The 21338-nt window shown below is 37.8% G+C and overlaps 1 protein-coding gene across 1 annotated transcript in view; it reads right to left on the bottom strand.

Moving 5' to 3' along the window:
• Rttn (rotatin) overlaps nucleotides 1-21338 on the bottom strand; it is a 139796-nt gene that overhangs the window by 89485 nt on the left and 28973 nt on the right. The window contains exons 12-19 of the mRNA XM_057789236.1: nucleotides 16266-16478; nucleotides 14763-14875; nucleotides 13361-13487; nucleotides 11718-11843; nucleotides 11150-11266; nucleotides 9513-9649; nucleotides 3967-4138; nucleotides 1256-1355 (exon numbers count right to left, since the gene is read on the bottom strand). Of these exons, the coding sequence (XP_057645219.1) occupies nucleotides 1256-1355; nucleotides 3967-4138; nucleotides 9513-9649; nucleotides 11150-11266; nucleotides 11718-11843; nucleotides 13361-13487; nucleotides 14763-14875; nucleotides 16266-16478 (1105 nt within the window). The remainder of the gene's footprint in view (nucleotides 1-1255; nucleotides 1356-3966; nucleotides 4139-9512; nucleotides 9650-11149; nucleotides 11267-11717; nucleotides 11844-13360; nucleotides 13488-14762; nucleotides 14876-16265; nucleotides 16479-21338) is intronic.

Here is a 21338-nt window from a genome sequence, read left to right on the forward strand (position 1 = left end):
CAGAGTCAGCACAACAGAGTATGCTGCCCAGACCAGAGACAGAGCTCACTCTCCATGTGCTGTAGCCACTGCGGCCAATGAGGGTCGGGGTTAGCTCATGAACACTTGTAAGCAAAGATGAATGGACTAAAGAGTAAACTGTGACTCATGGGACCACACTAAAGCTTCCACGACAAATTATTATTATTATTATTATTATTATTATTATTATTATTATGCTGTTGTTGTTGTTTTGCTATGTTTGGTTTTTGGGTTTTCTTTTCAACTTGGTTTTGAATTGGGCAGAGGTTGAAAGGGCAGAGGGCAGATGTGAGGGTAGAGAGATAAAGTGGGATCAGAATGTATGATGTAAAATCCACAAAGAATCAATAAAAGTTTTTAAAAATGTGAAAATTAGAAACATTAAAATGCATATTCAAAGGTGAGAAAAAAATTAAAGACAAAGACTTTATTGTTGCAAAATAAATCCTACGCAACATCAATACTACAAACAAAGCAAGCTATTTTTTTCTAGTTTACTTTTAATACTATTTTTAAACAATAAACCACACATACAATCACAATGCTTTTTTTGCACTTTATTTTATGTGTATAGTTGTTTTGTCTGCATGCATATTTTATACCAACAGCATGCTCTGAGAACCCTGAAAAAGGCATCAAACCCTGGGATTAGAGTTATGGATGGTTGTGAGCCTTCATGAGGGTGCTGGGAATCGAACCCAGCTGCTCCTTAAACCAATGAACCATCTCTCTAGCCCACAACGTATTATTTTTTGTCTTACCCAAAAGTATTGTTTGGTTCACTTCTCTGAGTAACATGTACAAATCAAAATTATCACATACCAATAAATTTAAAGAAATAAATTTAATACTCATAATTCTATTAATATTTTAGAATATATTTGATAAAGCCCCCAAATGAAATTCTATAGATCAAATACTGACAATACACTTGACAAGCAAACTTTTTGTGCAGAAGCCTGCAGTAAATATTATATGTAAGGTCTGTCACGTGTTCTTTTCTTTTTCTTCTTTCTCTCTTTGTGTGTGTGTGTGCGTGTGTCACACATTCCAAGATCTTGGTTTTGTTCAACAATTCTAAACATATATGTACAATGACATTCTTTTCTTGAAGGTTAAAATAGGTCAGAGGCTAGGCCTAGCCTATGAACAGTCATCTGACAAACTAATACCAACAGAGCACCCTCAAATCCTAGGTCAGCCACAAAACCACCGTCAAAAACTCATTCATTACCTTGCATGATCACAGCTAGCTGTTCTGCAGCTGACTTCCTTAGAACAAGATCAACTTCTTCTGAGGTGAAGATTTCATATACCTTCTCAACAGTCTCCAGCTGAAAATCAAAATATTTATTTTCATCTGTTTCCAATTCCCTAATAAAAATTTACCACTCGGGCCATAAAAATAAAAGCATAGTCAACTTACTAAAATAAACATATATGTCAATTTGCAACAATGGCATGTTAGGCAATAAGGAACAGGATCAGGAAGAAACAGCCATGACTTTGTTGACTCCCCATGGGAGGCCTTATCCTTTAAGAGGAGTGGATGGGGGATTTGCTGGGAAGAAGAGTAGGGAAGAGAGGAGGAACTGTGTAGTTGGTATGTAAAATAAACAAAAAAATTTTAAAAAGGAAAACAAACAAATAAATAAAAATTAAAAAAAAGAAACAGCCATGATGTCCAAATAAGTTTTCCTTTTTAATGAACATTATTGCTGAAGGTCATAAATAATCCATTAATTCATTAGCACCTTGACTGAATATCCTAGAAAACTTCCAGGTTTCCTAGCATCTCTGTGTGATACCAGACTAACCTGAGACAAGCAACTCAGACATATACTCAAGATTTTCCCTCGATCCTATAAACTATCAACTGTAAACCCCATAGTCCTCTTCTTTAACCATCTCTGCCCCTGGAGACAAATACAGTGGTTTTAACAGCCAGAGACTGGTATTTGTTTACTTCAAAGCAGTCTGAGAACAGCAAAACCAGCAATATATATATAAAAAAAATAGCTAAAGCAATGTTACTTTTTCTCACACCCTCTGCTAACTTCTCTCTAAGGATGGCTAATCTCAGCTATCAACTTCAAACACCAGAGAAGATTATTTCCTTAATTTCTAACTGATGCTTTAGGGCCCAGACCATTTTGAGTGGTATCACCCCTAGGAAGGTAGGCCTGGGTTGCAAAGGAAAAGTAGATGAACTTCACCCTGGGAGAAAACCTGCAAACACTGTTTCTCCATGCTTTCTGCTTTAAGTTCCTGACTTGGCTTCCCTTGATTATGGACTAATCTGTAAGACAAAATAAGCACTTCCCTTTCTAAATTGGTTTGGCAATGTTTTTTCAAAGCAACAAAAAGCAAACCAGAACACATCCCTACAGCAGACTCACAAGACAATCCCAGAAATTCCTCTCCTCCCTTCCTATTAACTCCATAGAAGCCTAACAATGACTAACAGAATTTTGGTACTGACTGATTCTCTAGCTGGATCTTTTAAATATCCTATGAAGATCCTCAAAACCTCTGATCAAGGCCAACAAAAAGCACAAAACATTAACTCAGAACAAAACTAAGAATGCATTTGCCCATTAAAAACAAAGCAAAACAAAACACACTACCAGAATCTGGGTATGGTAACCTACAACTATAACCCCAGCATTTGGAATACTGGGCCAATATGATCACAAGACAATCCTGAGCTACACAGCAAAGCCGCTGTCAAAAACAAAGAAACAAAAAAGCCAGGACTGTACTAACTACTCTGTGTGGCCCTTTATTGCTAATACCTATGCTGAAGACCTCATCTAAGTATAAAAAAGTGACAGATGCAAACCGAAAAGGGGAAGCTATAAAGCACAGGAATGAAGCAAGGACGAGGACAGACGGCAGAGTTCCCGATCAGTTCAGTGATGTAGGTACAGCCCTGTTACATGGAACAGATGGTAGAATGCTCTATCAGCTAGCTCAGTGGTGTAGGTACAGCCCAGGTCAAATAGATGCTAGTTTAAATAGATTAGTGTGCTTCTCTGCTGTTATAATAAAACACTAATCACAGCCAACTGGGAAGGAAAGGGTTTGTTTTATCTTACAACTTCCAGGTCACAATCTATCACTGTGGAGAATTCAGGGCAGGAACCAGAGCAGAAACCACAGAGAAACACTGCTCATAGCTTGTTCTCTGTGGCTTTCTCATCTTGTATTTTCATACAACTCAAGACAAAGTGCTCTGGGGTGACACCACCCACAGTAAGCTGAGCCTCCCACAACTATCATTAGTCCAGAAAAACTGCCCACCAATTTACCTACATGTCAGACTATTCTTAATTATGCTTCCCTCTTCCCAAATTATCCTAACTTGCTGATATAAAAAGAAGCACCACATAAATAGCCTCTACCATTTAAGTTTAGTTCTCACAAGTACCGATTGTCTTCGCTCCCCTAAGCAAGTTTGTTTGACCCATCTGCACCAGCACCAGACATACTTGATCATATGCGGTCGGGAGGTACATGGGCAGGAACTACGTCAGGATATATAACTGCTCCTGATTGGACCTGATGTAAAATACAGTAGTCATGTGGGGTTGCCTTTTTAAGTCTCTGCAAGTCATGAGTTATGGCCATTTTCTAGGAACCCAGATATGGACCTACCCAGAGAGACAATCAACCTGGCCAGTATTTAATTAAAGCTTGCTTCAAATTTGGTTTTAAAATGTGGTAATGATCTTACTGTCAACGGGCGGGACTAACACACTTAAATAGTAGCTACTCTTAAGCAAATGCATCCGCAGGTCAGATTAATATAAAACACAAGAAACAAGCCCCACATTACCCATCTCCCTCCTTATGCATACACAGCTTAAAAACAACCAAATAAAATGCACGCTGTATAAATGTGTCAAGTTGCCACACAGTAATAAACTCAAAAGTTATAGTTACCTTAATAACTAGGTCTCTTCTGTCATCCAATTTAAGGTCAATAGGTCTTTTCACAATAAACAGATTGGTAACTTGGGAGAGCACTCTGGCATCTATGAATGGGCGTTTTGTATCAGCCCCTTCTTCACTGCTAAGATGAAATGCTAAAAGCTTTAATGCTAGTGAACGAACCCTAAAAAAAAAGTATTTAAATCAGAATTTTGTGCTATGTAAATATTTATAAACAGGCTTATAAATACATAAAATTACCAAAATAAAGTATCATTACATATATGTGTGTGTGTGTGAAAATATATATATGTATATCCTACAATAATATTTTCTTGTTTCTACAAAAATCTTTCATATAGATCTATCTTCATATAGTCAATTTTGTTCTATAAAATAACATCAGAAACTGGGAATAATTAATAACAACAATTGGGCAGTTCTACAGAGACCAAATAACACAGTCAACTTTAGTTAATCTCCATGTCAGACCTGTAGCCCCAACTGTGCAAGGATGTAACAGAGGATCATTTAAACACGGGAGTTTGAGAGTAGGCTAGGCAACATAGTGATGAAGCTTAGTCTAAAACCAAAATTGTAAGATGTGGCGGATTGAAGGAGAATGGCTCCCAAAGTCTCCTATATTTGAATGCAGGAGGTGCCTCGTTAGGGCAGTATGTAGGTCAGTGTTGTATTTCAATGCAGGGTCTGCATTTGGTAGAAATATTTGGGAAGGATTGGGAGGTATGGCCTTGCTGGGAATGTGTCACTTCAGGGTGGGCTTGGAGGTTTCAAAAGCCTACAACATTCCCAGTTAGATGTTCTCTCTTCTTCTGTCTCTTTCTCTCTATTCCCACACCCATGCATCTCTCTCTCTGATCATATGTAAGCTCTCAGCTACTTCTCCAGTGTCATGCCTGCCTGCCACCATGCTCTTTGCCAAAATGGTCATAAACTCTCTCTGGAACCCTGAGGTCCAAAATGCTTTCTTTTCTTTTATTAGTTGCCTTTATCATGGTGTTTTGTCATGATGATAGAAAACTAACTATGAATGAAGTTGGTACCAGAAATAGGTATTATTGCAACAGGCCTGACAATACTGGATTTTTGGTTTTTGTTTGGAGAAATGTAGGACTCTAGACTAGGATAGTGGTTGATAGCTGTAAGCAGTCTATTCATTCAAGCAGAAGCCTGGAAGACAGTAGTACTGAGAGCCATGTGGAAAACAGAGGCTCAACTCAAGAGGTTTCAGAAAAAAACAATATTAGCAACTGGGCTAGAGACTATTCTTATGATATTTTGGCAAAGAAGATGGCTGCATTTTGTCCTTTTCCTAACAATCTATCTGAGGTTAAATTGAAGTTTTAGACTAATATCATTGGCAGAGGAGATTTCAAGATAGCTTAAAATAGAATCTGTTACTAGGTTACAAATAATCATTCTTATGCAGGAGTGTAATAGAAAAAAAAAGCAAGCAGAACAAAATGAAAGACAAAATGTACAGTATGAGAAGAAAAAGAGCACTAGAAGATTTAATGTTGGAGCCAAGGCTTATGCTGAAGGAGAAAAGGACAGACCTATACTAAACGGAATAAAAGGTATGGTGCCATCAGGCAATACTCCCCATCTAGTACTGAATTGGGGAAAGACCTATGGAATTGTCTGTTCCTAAAGAATAACAACATATCAAAGCTTATGTAAATATAATTTAAGGAAGGGGACAGGTTCCATTCCAAGCACACTGGCTTTAGAGTCCTGAAGGGTACAAGAGGAAAAGGGCTGCACTGAAGTCAGGTGGAGAGGTCATTGTGTGAAGCTATGAAAGTGAAGCCTGGACTGTGTTGGGGAACCAAAGATGTAGAGATGCCAGACCCATGGGATATCTACGTAGGACATATCCAAACAGGAAGCAGATGCAGCACATGAGGGAGATGCAAGTTGCAGTCAACAGAACTGGAAGGGTAGGGCCATCTAAACCCTTTAACATAGGATACACAGCTTCAGGATTTGGAGTTTGGGCTGCTGGGGTTTAAGTGTTATTTTAGTTTAGTATTCCTCAATACATCCCATTTCCTCCCTTTTAGAATAGTAATGTATATTCTTTGTCATTGTATTTAGAAGTATGTAATTTGCTTGTTGCTTTTACAAGGGTTACAATTAAGAGACTACCTTGAGTCTCAGATGAGACTTTGGACTTTTTTTTTTTTTTTTTTTTTTGGTTTTTCGAGACAGGGTTTCTCTGTGGTTTTGGAGCCTGTCCTGGAACTAGCTCTTGTAGACCAGGCTGGTCTCGAACTCACAGAGATCCGCCTGCCTCTGCCTCCCGAGTGCTGGGATTAAAGGCGTGCGCCACCACCGCCCGGCTGAGACTTTGGACTTTTAAACAGTATTGAAAGTAAAAGAATGTGGGGATTTTGAAGTTGAATTAAACGAGTTTTGCATTTTGAAATGGTTACAAGAATATGGGGTCCAGGAAGTAGATTGTAGTGGTTTGAATGAGAATGGACCTCCATATGCTCCTGAATGTTAAGTCTGTATTTGGTGAACCTGTTTGGAAAAGATTAGCTGTACCCTTGTTAGGGGAGATGTGTCGATGGGAGTAGGTTTTGAGAATTCAAAAACCCATCCAATTCCCAGTGCCATTCACAATGAGCCCACTCTCTCTCCCTCTCCCACACCCTATTCTGCTTCATAGTTGTAGATCAGATGTAAGCTCTCATCTACTTCTCCAGGACCATGACTGTGTGTCTGCTGCCAAGCTCCCCACCAAAATGGCCATAGTATCTAACCCTCTGGAAACATAAGCCCCACATTAAGTGCTTTCTTTTATAAGTTGCCTTCGTCTTTGTGTCTTGCCATATTGATAAAAAAGTAACTAAGAGAAAGAAAAAGAAAGGTTAGACATTTGCTTAATGCTGCTGTTTGTTCCTTTCCTCCAAGACAATGATATCTATGCAAATGCAGGAATTTTTTAAAAAAAGTTTCAAAGACTAACAACAAGGTTAGAGATAAGAAAGATAAAACACATTCTTGTGTGTCTTTCTTTCTAGTATATAAACTTGGCATGTTTTTAGGTTTAGAAACGGCTGCCAGAATCCAATTATTCTAATATTTATCTACTTATATCAACTATACTCATACACTCTATAAGAATATAAAGATTAGTCAATAGACAGGGTGGTGCAGGAAAATTGTCTGTATTCTGTCAATCATGTTATAAATAAATGCTGATTGGCCAGGCAGGAAATATAGGTGAGAAAACCAGACAGAAAGTAGAAATGATGTAATGAGAACAGGAGAATTCTGGGAAGGAGGAAGTTGATTCCTCCCACTCCTGCCCAGACCACTGAAGCAGCAGGATGTGATCTGCCCCACTGAAAAAAGGTACTGAGCCACATGGCTAACATAGATCAGAATAATGGGTTAATATAAGCTACCAGAGCTAGTGAGAGGCTAGAGCTAATGGGCCAATCAGCTTATAATTTATAGAGACCTATGTGTGATTTTCTTTGGGGCTAAACAGTTGTGGGATACAGGGCAGGACAAAAACCCCAACAAACAAACAAACAGGCCTGTTCATGTTACAACAGGGTTTCCAATTTCATTAAATTTATAGGTGGTATAGTACAGAATGAAGAAAATGGATGTTTAAGTTAAACTGTGTTCTTTGATCTTCCTTAAAGAGAATTCAGACCTTGTTCATGGATCTTATTGAAAATGTCTTTGCTTACTAGAATCCTTGGGCCCCTGTGATGTTTGGTTGCCTAGATTTAGAATCACCACAGAAACATATCTCTGACATGTTCATGAGGGTTACTAAGGTGGGAAGAACCCCCCCACCTAACTGTGAATGGTACCATCCCATGAGCTTTGGTTCTGGATTGAATAAAAAGAACATGAGCAGCTGGGCAGTGCTGGGCACACACCTTTAATCCCAGTACTCAGGAGGCAGAGGCAGGTGGATCTCTGTGAGTTCGAGGTCAGCCTGGTCTACAAGAGCTAGTTCCAGGACAGGCTCCAAAGCTACAGAGAAACCCTATCTGGAAAACTCTGTCTCCCTCCAACAACAGAACATGAGCTAAGCACCAGCATTCACCTGTCTCTGCTTGCTGACAGGATACACAACGTGGTTAGCTGCTTCAGCTCCTGCAGCTGTGCCTTCCACACTAGAACAGACAGTAACCTTAAGCTAAGAGCCAAAACAAGCCCTTCCTCACTTAAGCTGCTTTTGTTAGGTACTTTTCAGAGCATCAATGAAAATAAAAAAGAAAAGTAACTAATACAATGCACCCAAGAGGACAATAAATACTAGTGCTTCCCAGGAACCATGGCAATCCTCATGGAAGTCAATCCCTGTGGAACATGTTGACATTATCCGCACTGTTTGTCCTCTGTCACACTGCACAGATATCTACAGGGTCTCTTCCTTGTATTCCCTTAGTGCTTCAACTTATTTCCACAAACTACTTTATCATCGGGGAAAACAAAATTATATGATCTCAAAACAGTGTTGGACAGATGCCTCAGGCTGCTAGTCTATAGGACACAGTTTGATTCTAGTACCCAAGTCAGGCAGCTCAGCTCACAAATGCCTTTAACTCTAGCTCCAGAAGGATCCAGTGCCCATGGCCTCTATGGGTGCGCATGCATGGGTGCGCGCACACACACACATACCCATAATTAAAAATAAATTTTCTTTTTTTAATTTAATTTTTTTTGTTTTGTTTTTTGTTTTTCAAGACAGGGTTTCTCTGTAGCTTTGACACCTGTCCTGAAACTAGATTTTGTAGACCAGGCTGGCCTCGAACTCACCGAGATCTGCCTGCCTCTGCCTCCCAAGTGCTGGAATTAAAAATGTGAGCAAACCACGGCCTGGCTAAAAAAAAAAAAATTCTAAAGATTGCTTGGGCAAGAGAAATAGCTCAGCAGGTTAAGAGCACTTGCTGTTCTTGCAGAATACTGGGGTTCAATTCCCACCACCTACAAGGTGGCTCACAACCATTCTAATTCCATTACCAAGGGATCTGATGACCTTTTCTGCCCTCTACAAACACCAGGCACAAGTGGTGCACAGAATATATGCAGACAAAACATCCATACATATGAAATAAACAAGGAATAAATAAAATCTTTAAACCAACTAAATAAAAAGAACTAATAAGACTGCTCCTCCTGGCCTTTTGAACACTCTTCATTACTCCTTGACTTTAAACTTTCCCTCTTCTCAATGAGAGGAAATATCCCCCAATGTTAACTATATAAGGGAACAAAGAAGATTCATAGCTCCTTCTGTTACTTTAGTTAAGATGATCCCCATACCAAAAATGGTGAAGGAAAGAACTGTTTTTAGCTTCCCAAGTAACAGTACAAACTAAATGAGATTATAACATCCCAGGATAGCAGCCAATCAGCCACATACTGATTTGTTCTTTGGGGAAACAAAATGGAGCCTCCTTCCTTCGGTTCTTTAGTTCTACCATTTCAGATTCATATAACTACTATACTTTCCAAAATGCCTCCATTAATCTTTTTTATTCAAAAGGTTACACTGTACTCACAAAGGCTTTTTCACTAGCAAAAGCCGCAGCATGGACTTCAGCCGGGTAGTGCAAGGGAGAATGCCTTCTGTCTCAGAACTCACTTTGCTTAGGAGGAGAATGCAGTTGCCTAAAGGATCTTCTGGATCAGCATAGCCCTAAGAATTGTTTGTTGAAGAGAAATTATCATTCAGTCTTATACATATTAAGTTTTCAATTTGAAAATAATAGTAATTATACAGGCATGCCATGCAATTCATCAATCCCCCTCATGTCAACTGAATAACAGAATCTCTTTTCAAAATAACCTGTGTGAGATAAGGAGCTGAAATAAAACTAATTTAAAGCAAAATAATTTTTTAATGTCCACATTAAGGAAAATACGCTCATATTTCTGTTTTCCAAGACCTAGCAGCAGCACCTCCATACTCAAGACACTCACAGATCTTTACCCTCCCCGAGCTGATTGAACTTTCCTGTGGGAGACTGAACCAGTGAGGTTTGAGGACTAAAACCTGTGTGTCCATTGGAAACAGATAACCATTGTCCATAGGAAACTGTAGCCTATTTCCAGTGAATTACAGCCATTTCTTCTACATGTTTTTCCTAAAATATTTTCCCCTAAAATTCTTTAGGAACTGATGCTTTTTTAGAAATGCCAGCTGTCATTCCAGATCCTGGGAACTGTTCTGATTCAGGACCAGATCAGAGACAATAAAAGTCAATGGGCAGTTAAAGTAAACTGCCTGTATGCAAACAGTTTATGTCAAATTACTCATATTTCTGTAAATATGTTTTGAATAAGACTGTTGCTCTTGAAAATGTGTGCCTATACTAATCACCTTTTAGTTTTATAAAGACAGGATGTACCTGACTCAATATTTGGCTAAGAGAGCAAAATGATGTCTTGCTTTTGGTTTAAAGATGTTTTGATGTAAAAGTTGTGAAAAAAAAAACATACTTGACATATTTGTTTTGCTGGACGCTAACACTGGAGGGTAGGGAAAACAATTTGTTAGTATGGAAAAACACACTTGTTTTTAAAGTATAAATAAAGATGGCTTGACTTATTCAGGGCCGGCCACTTGTGTGAAACTCATCTGGTGGCCGGATACTACTTCATTTCTTCATGCTGATGCTCCAGCGGCAGGACCACAGCAAATAAGTTGGTGGGTTCTTGCTCTACCTTTCCATCCAAGGGAGGTAGGGACCTAAACTACTCTCATTTGTTCAATGCCCAGAAGAGCTGCTTAAGAAAGTTTTGTGCCTAGGAGCTCATTAATCAAAGTATCACTCTAATTAAATACATGCACAAATAGAACGCATGAGGCAAGCTCATTATGCAATGTCTGCTTAACAAGGATTACTGGCTTTGCCTCAAAGCCTTTATAAAGGGCTGTGAGTTCCGTTTTCCACAGTCAATACTTTTGACCTCCCACCCAGATCTGTAAAGTATACATGGGCAAATTAGCTATCCTTGTTTAACCTTCTGCCAGAAACAAGACAGCTGCCCACTTCCTGCTCACCTCTCCCCAGTACCATCAAGGCTCCACTTCATTTTTCTCACAATGTGACAGTTCTGCTATTTGCATTCTTTTAAATCACTGACAACCAGCCAAAGACAAATGGTATCATAAAAAACAAACTGTACAGAGTACCTGTAGCACCGGAATGACAGGACAGAGAGACTCGATAAACTTATTCCAGGTCAGCGCTGTCATCATCAATCGTCCCTGAAGCAGATACAACAGAATGGCCTTGGCAGCAGCATTTACCTACACAACAGACAGCCAGGCTATGAGCAGTCCCACTAAGTCCTCTCACAGACCTATAATGTTTAGTAAAACCTGAAAAGGTACAAAACTAATTTCTCTTTCTTCAAATGTCCTTCTCTCTGTATGTCGTCTATATTCTGATATTAATGAGTTTTCTCCCTTAAGTTTCTGCTCTTTCATTCTTATCAATAAGTCTGAAATAACAACTATTCTGAAGTTCCTTATATGTAAGAGGAAATCATAAGTAAAATGCTGATCTGATTCTAGGGGATCCAGAGCATTCTGTATTTTGATTTATTCATTCCCTTGAACATTCTTTTTATGTAAATAATATCAGAATTTAACTAATATATCAAGTACACATTTCCTTGTAGCTACTCATGAGGCTGTCCAATTTTATTAGAGTATATCTTTGACTTAGTAATCTTTACATATTTTTAAGACCTCATACCTCATTTTTGGATTCCTGAATACCAAACGCAGAGATTTCATATAGAACTTTTGGATGAAGCAGAAAATGAATTCCACTACAAAGTGAAGACACAGGTTTAGTGACATTATGGACACCTAAACATTCCTGTAAAATAACACAAATTTTTTTTTAAATTAGTGACAATGATTTTTCGAAAAGATTTCTCTTTCTTCTGTTTATACTTTAGTTTTCACATCATTAGAAAGGTCTTCTAGCTAATAAGATTTTCTATATAGCTGTTCAAGTCTATATGGGCTGTGTAACGTTTTGCCAATGAGCAAAGTTTTCATAAATAACCAAAAAGCCATAACCCCTAAAAGTCAACAGATATAAAAGACACGACAGAACTCTAAAACCTTAACCTGATGTGTCTGATTTGTGATGTGATTTACTAAAGCTTGAGAAAGAAAAATAAAATTCAAATTTAAAAAAAAGAAGAAGTAAAAAGTATTGGGGAAGAAATCTATGAAACACACGGAAGTAGGAAACATCAAAACCTTTCCCAATTATAACAGAAAATGTTTTATATGACGCTATGTGAGAGAGAACTATTAATAGAATGTAAATACAAGAGGTGGAAGCACGTGCAACAATGAGTCACAAACAAACTCAATTCCTTTCATACTGGAAATTACTCGTCTTTATAACTACTAATAATACATAGGTCAAAATATATACGTGTGATCTCACATATTTACGTGCACATACATTATTATATTTGCATTTTGCTCTGCTCCCCTTCCTGCCTCTCCCCTAACTTAATGCCACAAAAAATACTCTAAACTTTAGAGAGTTAAGGCTTTAGCTCTAAAGTTTAAAAATAGATGTCACTTCCTCAAGACACACACTTCAGCTTCAACTTATTCATGAATGAGTTTCAGCTTATTCTATCATAAATATAATAATTCCTTCTATAAGCCTCCGATGACCATCTCCTAGTTGATACTACCAAGGTTATAGCTTTTAAAAGTCATCTCAGAAGGGCATAGTGCCATCTGAGTACCATGGGGTAGACATCCCAGCACTCAGGATTAGAAACCTCAGTTCAGTAAAAAGGAGATTCGACCTAAATACTCACCACTAAGTCAAAGGAAACAAACCCGAACTCATAACAATAAAGACGAATGACCTAAGTAGATCTCAGATCCTTCAGATAAACTAAATACTTGGCAATAACATGTATAGTATGAAACTATACTTCCGATGCACAAAACAAACAGTAATACACTTTATTTATAAAGACATGCACATACAAAAAACACATATTCTAAAAACATGGGTGGAAAGTACACACCAGCACCAAGAGCAGCTGTGCTGATGGTGCTGACGGGGAAAGATGTCTGGATAGCTGTGGTATTGGAAGTAAGAATGGCAACACCCAAACAGATTTACAGGCATTGTTAGATTTAATAAAGTTGTTCAAAGGGACTAAGAAGCCAAAGGAAATTTAACAGTGCAACCTTCCCAAAGCAGACTAATGACCACCATCTACTAATGGAATACAGTTCTTAGGGCTAACACAAAAGCTTGGGAAATTTCATTCTAGAGGCGCAGTATGAGAATCCATTCTTAGTCTCATATTAACAAATTAGTTTTAAAAGCAGGCAAAAGAAAAGGCCCACCTTCACAATCTCCAGACAGCACTGATAAGTCTCCACCTTCACCTGTGGCCATGGGTGAGACAGCATATGGAGAAACACCTTCTGACTCTCCCCCTGTAGTAATGGACTGGCCTGTGCAGATTTCCAGCTGATAAAAAAGAAAAGAAGTCAAAATGTCTGAGGGCAGCAAGTCACTAAGGGAAGGATTACAAAGCATGTGGGAAAGATCTCCTCCTGCTCCAGTTGTTTTGAGTGGGATCTTCCCTTAATTACCTAGATTGGCAAAACATACTCTCTTGAGGAGTAGAGAAAGAAACAATAAGAAACATCCTTAAAACCACACTTGCAGCCAGGCATGGTGACATAAACCTTCAAGCCCAACACTCAGGCGACAAAGATAGATCACTAAGTTCCAGGTCACCCCGGTCAACATAGAAAGCTGCAGGCTAGCCAAGGCTACACAATCAGACCTTAACAAAAAGAACAAAATTTTAACAACACAAAAAAATAAACAAAAACAACAATAAAAAAAAAACTTCTGGACTTGAGCCAGTAAAATAGCTCGAGTGGCAGAGGTGCTTGTCACGGCAACCTGATGATCTGAGTTCAGTTACCAGGTCCTACAGTGGAAGAAGAGAATCAATCCCCAACGTTGTCCTCCGACCTCCACACATATGTCATGACATGTACACTCATATTATCCACATTAATAAAAACTTAATTAAAACCCAGAGTTAACTGATATTCATCATATTTTATTATAGGAATCTGTTCCAGTGTCCTCAAAGTAAATTAAACAATGCACAATGCTTTCTAAAAATCCGTAAGTTTTATAAAATTACTAAATATTATAAAATTAGTAATTCAATAAAGCGTATATAAAGAAATCTTTAACTTGGGGAATTGTTTCTGTCTTGACTTTATTTTTTGAGATTGGGTCTCACTATAGAGTGCACGCTGACTTTGAACTCGGAGTGAATCCCCTGCTTCTGTATCCTGAGCACTAGCCTGTAAATGTGAGTTAGCACCTCTAGCTACTAAACTGATAGCTGTTTGAGTAGTTGACAGGGATGGCTACAGTGCATACAAATCCAAAACCTACTCATTTTCATCATGGGCATGACACTGTCAAAGTTAATGCCTGAATAAAGCAGTTACTAGTTAATGCAGCTATACAATTTAATAAGCTAATACAATTAAATAGTGAGACCTATGAAACAATTTGAACTAAAATACGAAACATAGAAAGTCATTTTCATTTATATAATTCCAAAGTTTACGTAACATTTTCATGCATATTATTCCTAAATTGGCATATTCATGTTAATGCCCACACTCATACATAGACTCATGTGCACACATACACACATACACACACACACACACAGGCCTATACTGTCACATTTAACAAAAGAAATATTACATCTTTGAACAAATGCAGATGATTTCCTTTATTAGGGGTGAGTGCTGATGGTAGGAAAAGCTACGCAAGGCTTGGTCTGCCAGCTCCATTAATTCTAGGAGATTCTTTTCTTCCTATAATAAAAGAGAAAATGGATAAGATATATGAAATTCATATACAACAAAAATTCTCATAGTTAACTAAGTACCTTCAAGAAATTAAACCATTCAGAGACCCTGTTCAGGCTTCTTTAAGTACACTTTCTGAAGAATCAATCTACAAATGTCAACTTAGAAGGCAATGAGTAGGGGAAGAACAGTGAAATACCACCTGAGACCACTCACTATTTAAGTAGCCTCTGTTCGTTTGTGACTCTGTGACTAAAATACTGGTGTACATTATTATCATCCCTCTCTACCACCCTGACAAGTTCTAGAAACAAAAAAGGCATCTACAGGTGCACAGCCAAAAGATTGCAGAATGCCAAATGTTCGAGGACAGCCTGGTCTACAAGAGCTGGTTCCAGGACAGGCTCCAAAGCTACAAAAAACCCTGTCCAAAAAAAAAAAAAAAAACCCAAAAACAACAACAACAAAAAAAAGAAAGAAAGAAAAAGTTAGAAGCATCAAGAAATGACAGAAAACAGAAAATGAGCCAGGGTAGATAGCTTGGGCCTTCATCCAAGAAACTTAGTAGGCCAAGTGTAAGGCCTGCCAGGACTACATAATGAACTCAAGGCCAAACAGAAAAGTAAACAAAAAGGGCTAGAGGTATAATTTAGCTCCGGTACCAATGCCCTTACCTAACAAGAATGAGGTCTGGAAGGTGAAAAGAAAATATGGCAAAACTAAGGAAAAACTCCATGATGAATAAATAAAAGAAAATTAAAACAAAGAGGTTCAGAGATACCCCAAAAGGAGTAAGAATTGTGGGCAGGACCTATTTTGGAATTTTCAGATGCTACACATATCTCTACTTGAAGCAGTGTCATCTCTAGGATCCACTAGTCTTTCAATATAATATGTTATGCTCAATAACATTTTAAAATGAGATAAATGGTAATAATTACTTCTTCGATAGTATACCTCAAGACACCCACTATCTTACAAATAATAATTCAAGACTACAATTAACAGAAAAAAAATATCAGCTTCTTCATGAAACCATGTAATAACAGACATAAAAAATTAAAACAAAATTTTATCTACAAGTCTATAAGTATGCATTAACATAGCTATCATAATTTGGATTAAATAGGTCATCACTCCCTTCCCACAATAAGACAGTTATGGCTTTCTAAAACTGCTAATTCTATGACTACACACTATTCAGTACATTACAGTCACTGTGTTGCTTTTGTGCAAATTATATCCTTATTTTAATCAGGCTACAGACCCATTCAATAAAAATGCATCACACTCCTAGAAATTTATTTGTTGTACGTCTATCAGTTGGAGCAGCACAGTTTAGATTTTCTCAACACTTCACCATAAAGAGGTAGGAGATACTTGCAAAATATTTTACCTCTTTCCCCACATCAGATAGGAAATTGCAGGTACATTCAATTGAATAAACAGACTCTGCAGTTCGTTTATAAATACTGTAGTTTTCAGAATCCAGCTGTTCCAAATACGACACAACAGCGTCATGAATCTCTGGGTATTCCAAAGAAATAGGCATGTCCAAAGACACAAAGAATAATGCTGCTGACATGGGCTCTGGCAAAAACTCACTCGCCTTAATTTAAAAAAGAAAAAACAAAAAGTTAAATATTTTCTAAAGTGCTTTTTTAGAAACACACTGTATTAACACAAAGTTAGTTCAGTCTATCTTCCTCATTCTCTAACAAAAATTTATGTTCTTTCAAGAGAAAATTGTATTTACCAACATATCAACATATCATCTACTTCTATGTTTTTTTCAATGCAATTTCTCTCTGCTCAAAATGTCTGAGGTCCAAATATGGACTCTTTGTCCCAGGACAGGAGATTCCTCCTCCTGGAACAACACCCAGAATTACTCTTCCTCTAGTGGCTGCCCCTTGTTTACCCCTCAGCTATAAAGCAAAGCAAGAAGGCCACGATGCTCCTGGGAACAAAACCATTTTCTCTGACATAAGTAAGCATGCAATGCAGGGCTCACTATACACATGAAGCAGCACAACACTACTTCAAGCGCATCCTGATTTATTTGAGCAAAAGTTGATTTGTGCTCTTTTGAGAGAAAATTCAACATACTATTTCAAACAGTGCCAGAAATCTTACAGAAGACAAGCCTATTGTACTTCTTTATATTAAGATATATTTTATAACCAAAAAAATCAAAGGATTTAAAACTAGAACTGATTTTTAATGATTCTAGTTTTGTGGTAAGATTCTTAGTATTAGCTAAAGAAGTGAAATGTAGTTAAGTAAAAGTTAAAGAAAAATCGTTCAACAGGCTCAGTAGTATGGCTGAAATACTGTCTTTATTACTGGGTTTAACCATGATTTATTTTATGGATGTCCTACTTTAACAATAATCATCATCTTCCTCAAAGTCAAATATTAAGAGCTGGATCAATTTGTTGTACGATATTTGATATTACTGTGAAAAACTGAGACTGTTAATAAAATTGCAGTCTCAGTATGAATGAATCAGGGACAAAGTTAAAGACTAGCTGACCAGAATTAGCCATAGAGATTTTGGCGGACCCAGGATATGATACAACAGAGAGGCACAGTAAAGAGTACAGTACAGAGGAACTTGGGATGATTCACAGGCCTTTTTCATCTGAGAAGCATGGAGAGAGGGGGACAGCTGGTGGTGCCTCTGCTGATTTCTTCATCAGGTTTTTACCCCAATATAACAATTTAGATAAATGTTTCAACAGTTAAGCAACAATGCCCTGAAGAGTTGACAAACAGAAAATGAAGATCAAAAGATGGAACCAAATTTTAGGTTAAAACCACTGAAAAGCTTAGATGAGTCAGAAAGCAGCTGTTAGAAAGTCGTGAGCAACTCTACTATTGAAAAAGAGAGGAAAACCACATACTGCTCACCTACAATTCACTCAACATATATTAACTGAGCCTCCCCTTTGTTCCTCTGTATGGTAGGCATTGTACCAGATCCTAAAAACACAGCAAAAGCAAAACAAAATCTCTATCCTTTTGAAGCTGACATCCCTCTGAAGAAGGCAGAGAGTAAACAATGAATTCATATGATTTCAGATGTAGCTAGGAATACTAATAAAAATTTTTAAACCAGGATGGGAAAGATAGAGAACAGTGATATGGAATGGATAAGGAAAGTGCTAATACTTTGAAGCAGAATAACCTCTCTGTAAGGTGACATCAGAGTGCCCTACTGTGCTTTCTACTGCTGTGATAAACATCATGACCAAATCCAATTTAGAGAGGAAAGGGTTTATTTGGCTTACCAGTTACAAGCCATCCCCAAAGAAAACCCAGGCAGGAACTCAAGCAAAGAACATGAAGGCAGGAACTGAAGCAGAACCCACAGAGAAATACAGTTTACTGGCTTTCTTTCCATGGCTTGCTTAGTTTTCTATGACCCTAGAACCACTTGCCCAAACTTCAGGTCAGGCTCTCCCACAACAATCATCAGTCAAGAATATGCCCCTCAATTTGGTCAATCTGATAGGGGCAATTCTTCAACTAAGGCTCCCTCTTCCCAGATGCAAAATAAAGGACCCAGACAGTCAGAAAACACAGGTATCTGGGGGAAAGCAGTCACAGCAAAGGGAATAGCAAGGCTCCAATCGGGCCATTATAGATAGTACTGAGAGGTGGAGAAAGGGAAAGATGCACCAGATCAACTAAGGCTTTGATTTTTCTTAAGGAATTGCTCACAGATGGAAGCCCATGACAGGATGCAAGCAAGTATTGAGACTAGTTTGCAAAGAATACAGGGTAAAATACAAAGGCAAAGACAGAGAAACCAATGAAAAGTTTACTGCAATAATATATATCAAACAGGACTCAGGTACTTCATATTGGAGAAATGTTACTTAAGGGCTGGAACTTTTGCCTAAGAATTAACAAATGAAAAATGAAGATACTACTTATTGAAATAACAAAGTCTATAAGAAGAAAACACGTAAGAAGCAAAGAATTATGTCTCAGGTGAGGAGTTAAGAGATACCACTATCCAAGTGAAGGTTTCAAAATGGAACACCAGAGCTCTCTAAGATACTGATGATATAAACCATATGATATGATATTGTGCATGTCCTGCCTGGAAACATAAACAAATAAATCATATTTAATGGAATATGGAAGGCAGAAATAACAAGACCTCAAGGAGATCTGTTTGTACATTTTCCTTCAAAGTGTACTGCTCTGCATCATTCAATCAGCAGCATCAGTCACGAGACTGCACACACATCCCTAAATGGCCAAAGGACAAGATGTATGAAATTCTCTGCTTTTACTTCTGCTTGCAGGCTGAGAAGAATACAAGAATATTCCTAGAATACACATGGATTATGCATCTCCTGATTCAGGGCTAGTATTTCCAGACAAGCCCCCCCACTACACACACATACACACACACACACACACACTCACAACTAAAATATTTTTCACAAGATAACCAACATTTTAACCACATATGAATACTCTTCAAAGTTATTTACATATCAATTTCAAAAGAAAACCTCTGTGAACATGACAATTTTCAGGGCTCAAATTCTCCTCCAGTTGTTGGTGACTCCTCACAGGCAGAGGGCAGCAAAACTTCACATTTATATACAATGGAGACAGGATGAGTAATGGAAGAGGATTTTTAAAGTAGTTAATTAAAGAAATATAAGTAAATAACCTATAAATACATTCATTACAATTTCCTGCAGTGTCTAAAACTGACCTAGTGAAGCTGTAAGTTAAAAACACAAATGTACTATCAAAAATTATAGACACTGATTTATCTTCAGAAAAACAATGAAAAATATCTATGTTCAACAAAAAAGGTCATGGCATATTATACACACTGTACATGCACATACATGCAGTTCAGATAACTGATAGGTCTCGTCTAGAAACATTAATCTGAGGAGTTTAAACAAGTAGATGGCTTTAAGAATCACAACTATATAGCTAATGAGGGCCAAGGTCTCTACTAGGATTCTACATTTTAATTTTTCACAAATCAAAATGCATGTTTTAAATGTAAAATTTTATTTTTTCCAAGATGGCCTGGAAGTATGAGTATTAAGTATTACTAGAAAACAGAATTGAACCTATATTCTCCAAACTTCTAGGAACACAACTAAGAACGGTTAGGAACTAAGGACTGAAAAGACAAAGGGGTAGTTCTCTAGCTGTCATCATTTTTCCTATGCATTTTGAAAATGTCCCCTGACTTCAAGGAAACTAAACTATTCTAGACATTGTTATCAAGTTAAAAATGTACCCTGAGATCAGTTATGACTGTGAACTTAACCTGCAGTCCTACTGTGTACATAACCTGCAATCCTACTCTGTGCTTAGCCTGTTTGAGTTTAGTCTGTCCTGAACAAGGAACCACCTCACTAGGCCTTGCACTTCCCATGCAATCCGCTGTACAAGCTAAGCCTCATGCAGTTTTAGTCTTAAATTCACACTCTTATATGATTCTAACCCAGAATTATGTATGTGTATGTGTGTGTTGTGATAATCATTTGCTGAAAGCAGCCAATCGCTTAGAAGCAATCTCAAAACAAATATTCACTATAAGTATTAAAAGCAATCTGTGGATATAGCTTGATAACAACTATTTGTAGTAATAGGTGTTACTCAAGGTCAGTAACTTAAGATTTCTGGCTGGGGCGCTGGTGACACATGCCTTTAATCCCAGAACTCGAGAGGCAGAGGCAGGTGGATCTCTGTGAGTTTGAGGCTAACCTGGTCTACAACAGCTAGTTCCAGGAGAGGCTCCAAAGCTACAGAGAAGCCCTGTCTCGAAAAACAAAACAAAAAAAGGAATTCTGTAAAGAATTCTTAATCCTTTCCCATGCTATGTTTCCTGTAGTATTCAATAAATACAGAGCAAAGCCCTTTGTTAGGACAGGCATGACAAACAACAGACACAGATACACACATGTACAAGCATACACACACAAGCATCTGACACAGACACTGACACACACAATGAACAGATTGTAGATAGACCAGTAACTACAAACCACAGACAGGCAAAGCATACAGGAAGACAAATGAAGAATTCAAATTTAGATTCAGTCTTGACTACACTAATCCAAGAGGATGTTCTTTTCATTTTTCATTTCCAAATGGGATATTGAAGGATACTGGTGTCCTCTAGGGTTATCGTTAATGCATTAACTGACACACTTTCCTTAAAGTAGGCCAGGGTGTTTTCTTAAATAACTACACTATAAAATAGCTGTACATGAATGACGTGCGACATTTTACCACTAACAGTTAAATTCAGAGATATAACCTTACATTTAAAAATATAGTCAGGGGAAACCAGCCTGGTCTACAAGAGCTAGTTCCAGGACAGGCTCCAAAGCCACAGAGAAACCCTGTCTCGAAAAACCAAAAAAAAAATATATATATATATATAGTCAGGGCTGAGCCCCCAAAGTTCATTTGA

The sequence above is a fragment of the Chionomys nivalis genome, chromosome 14 (genome assembly GCF_950005125.1).
Source record: "Chionomys nivalis chromosome 14, mChiNiv1.1, whole genome shotgun sequence".
Lineage (NCBI taxonomy): Eukaryota > Metazoa > Chordata > Mammalia > Rodentia > Cricetidae > Chionomys > Chionomys nivalis.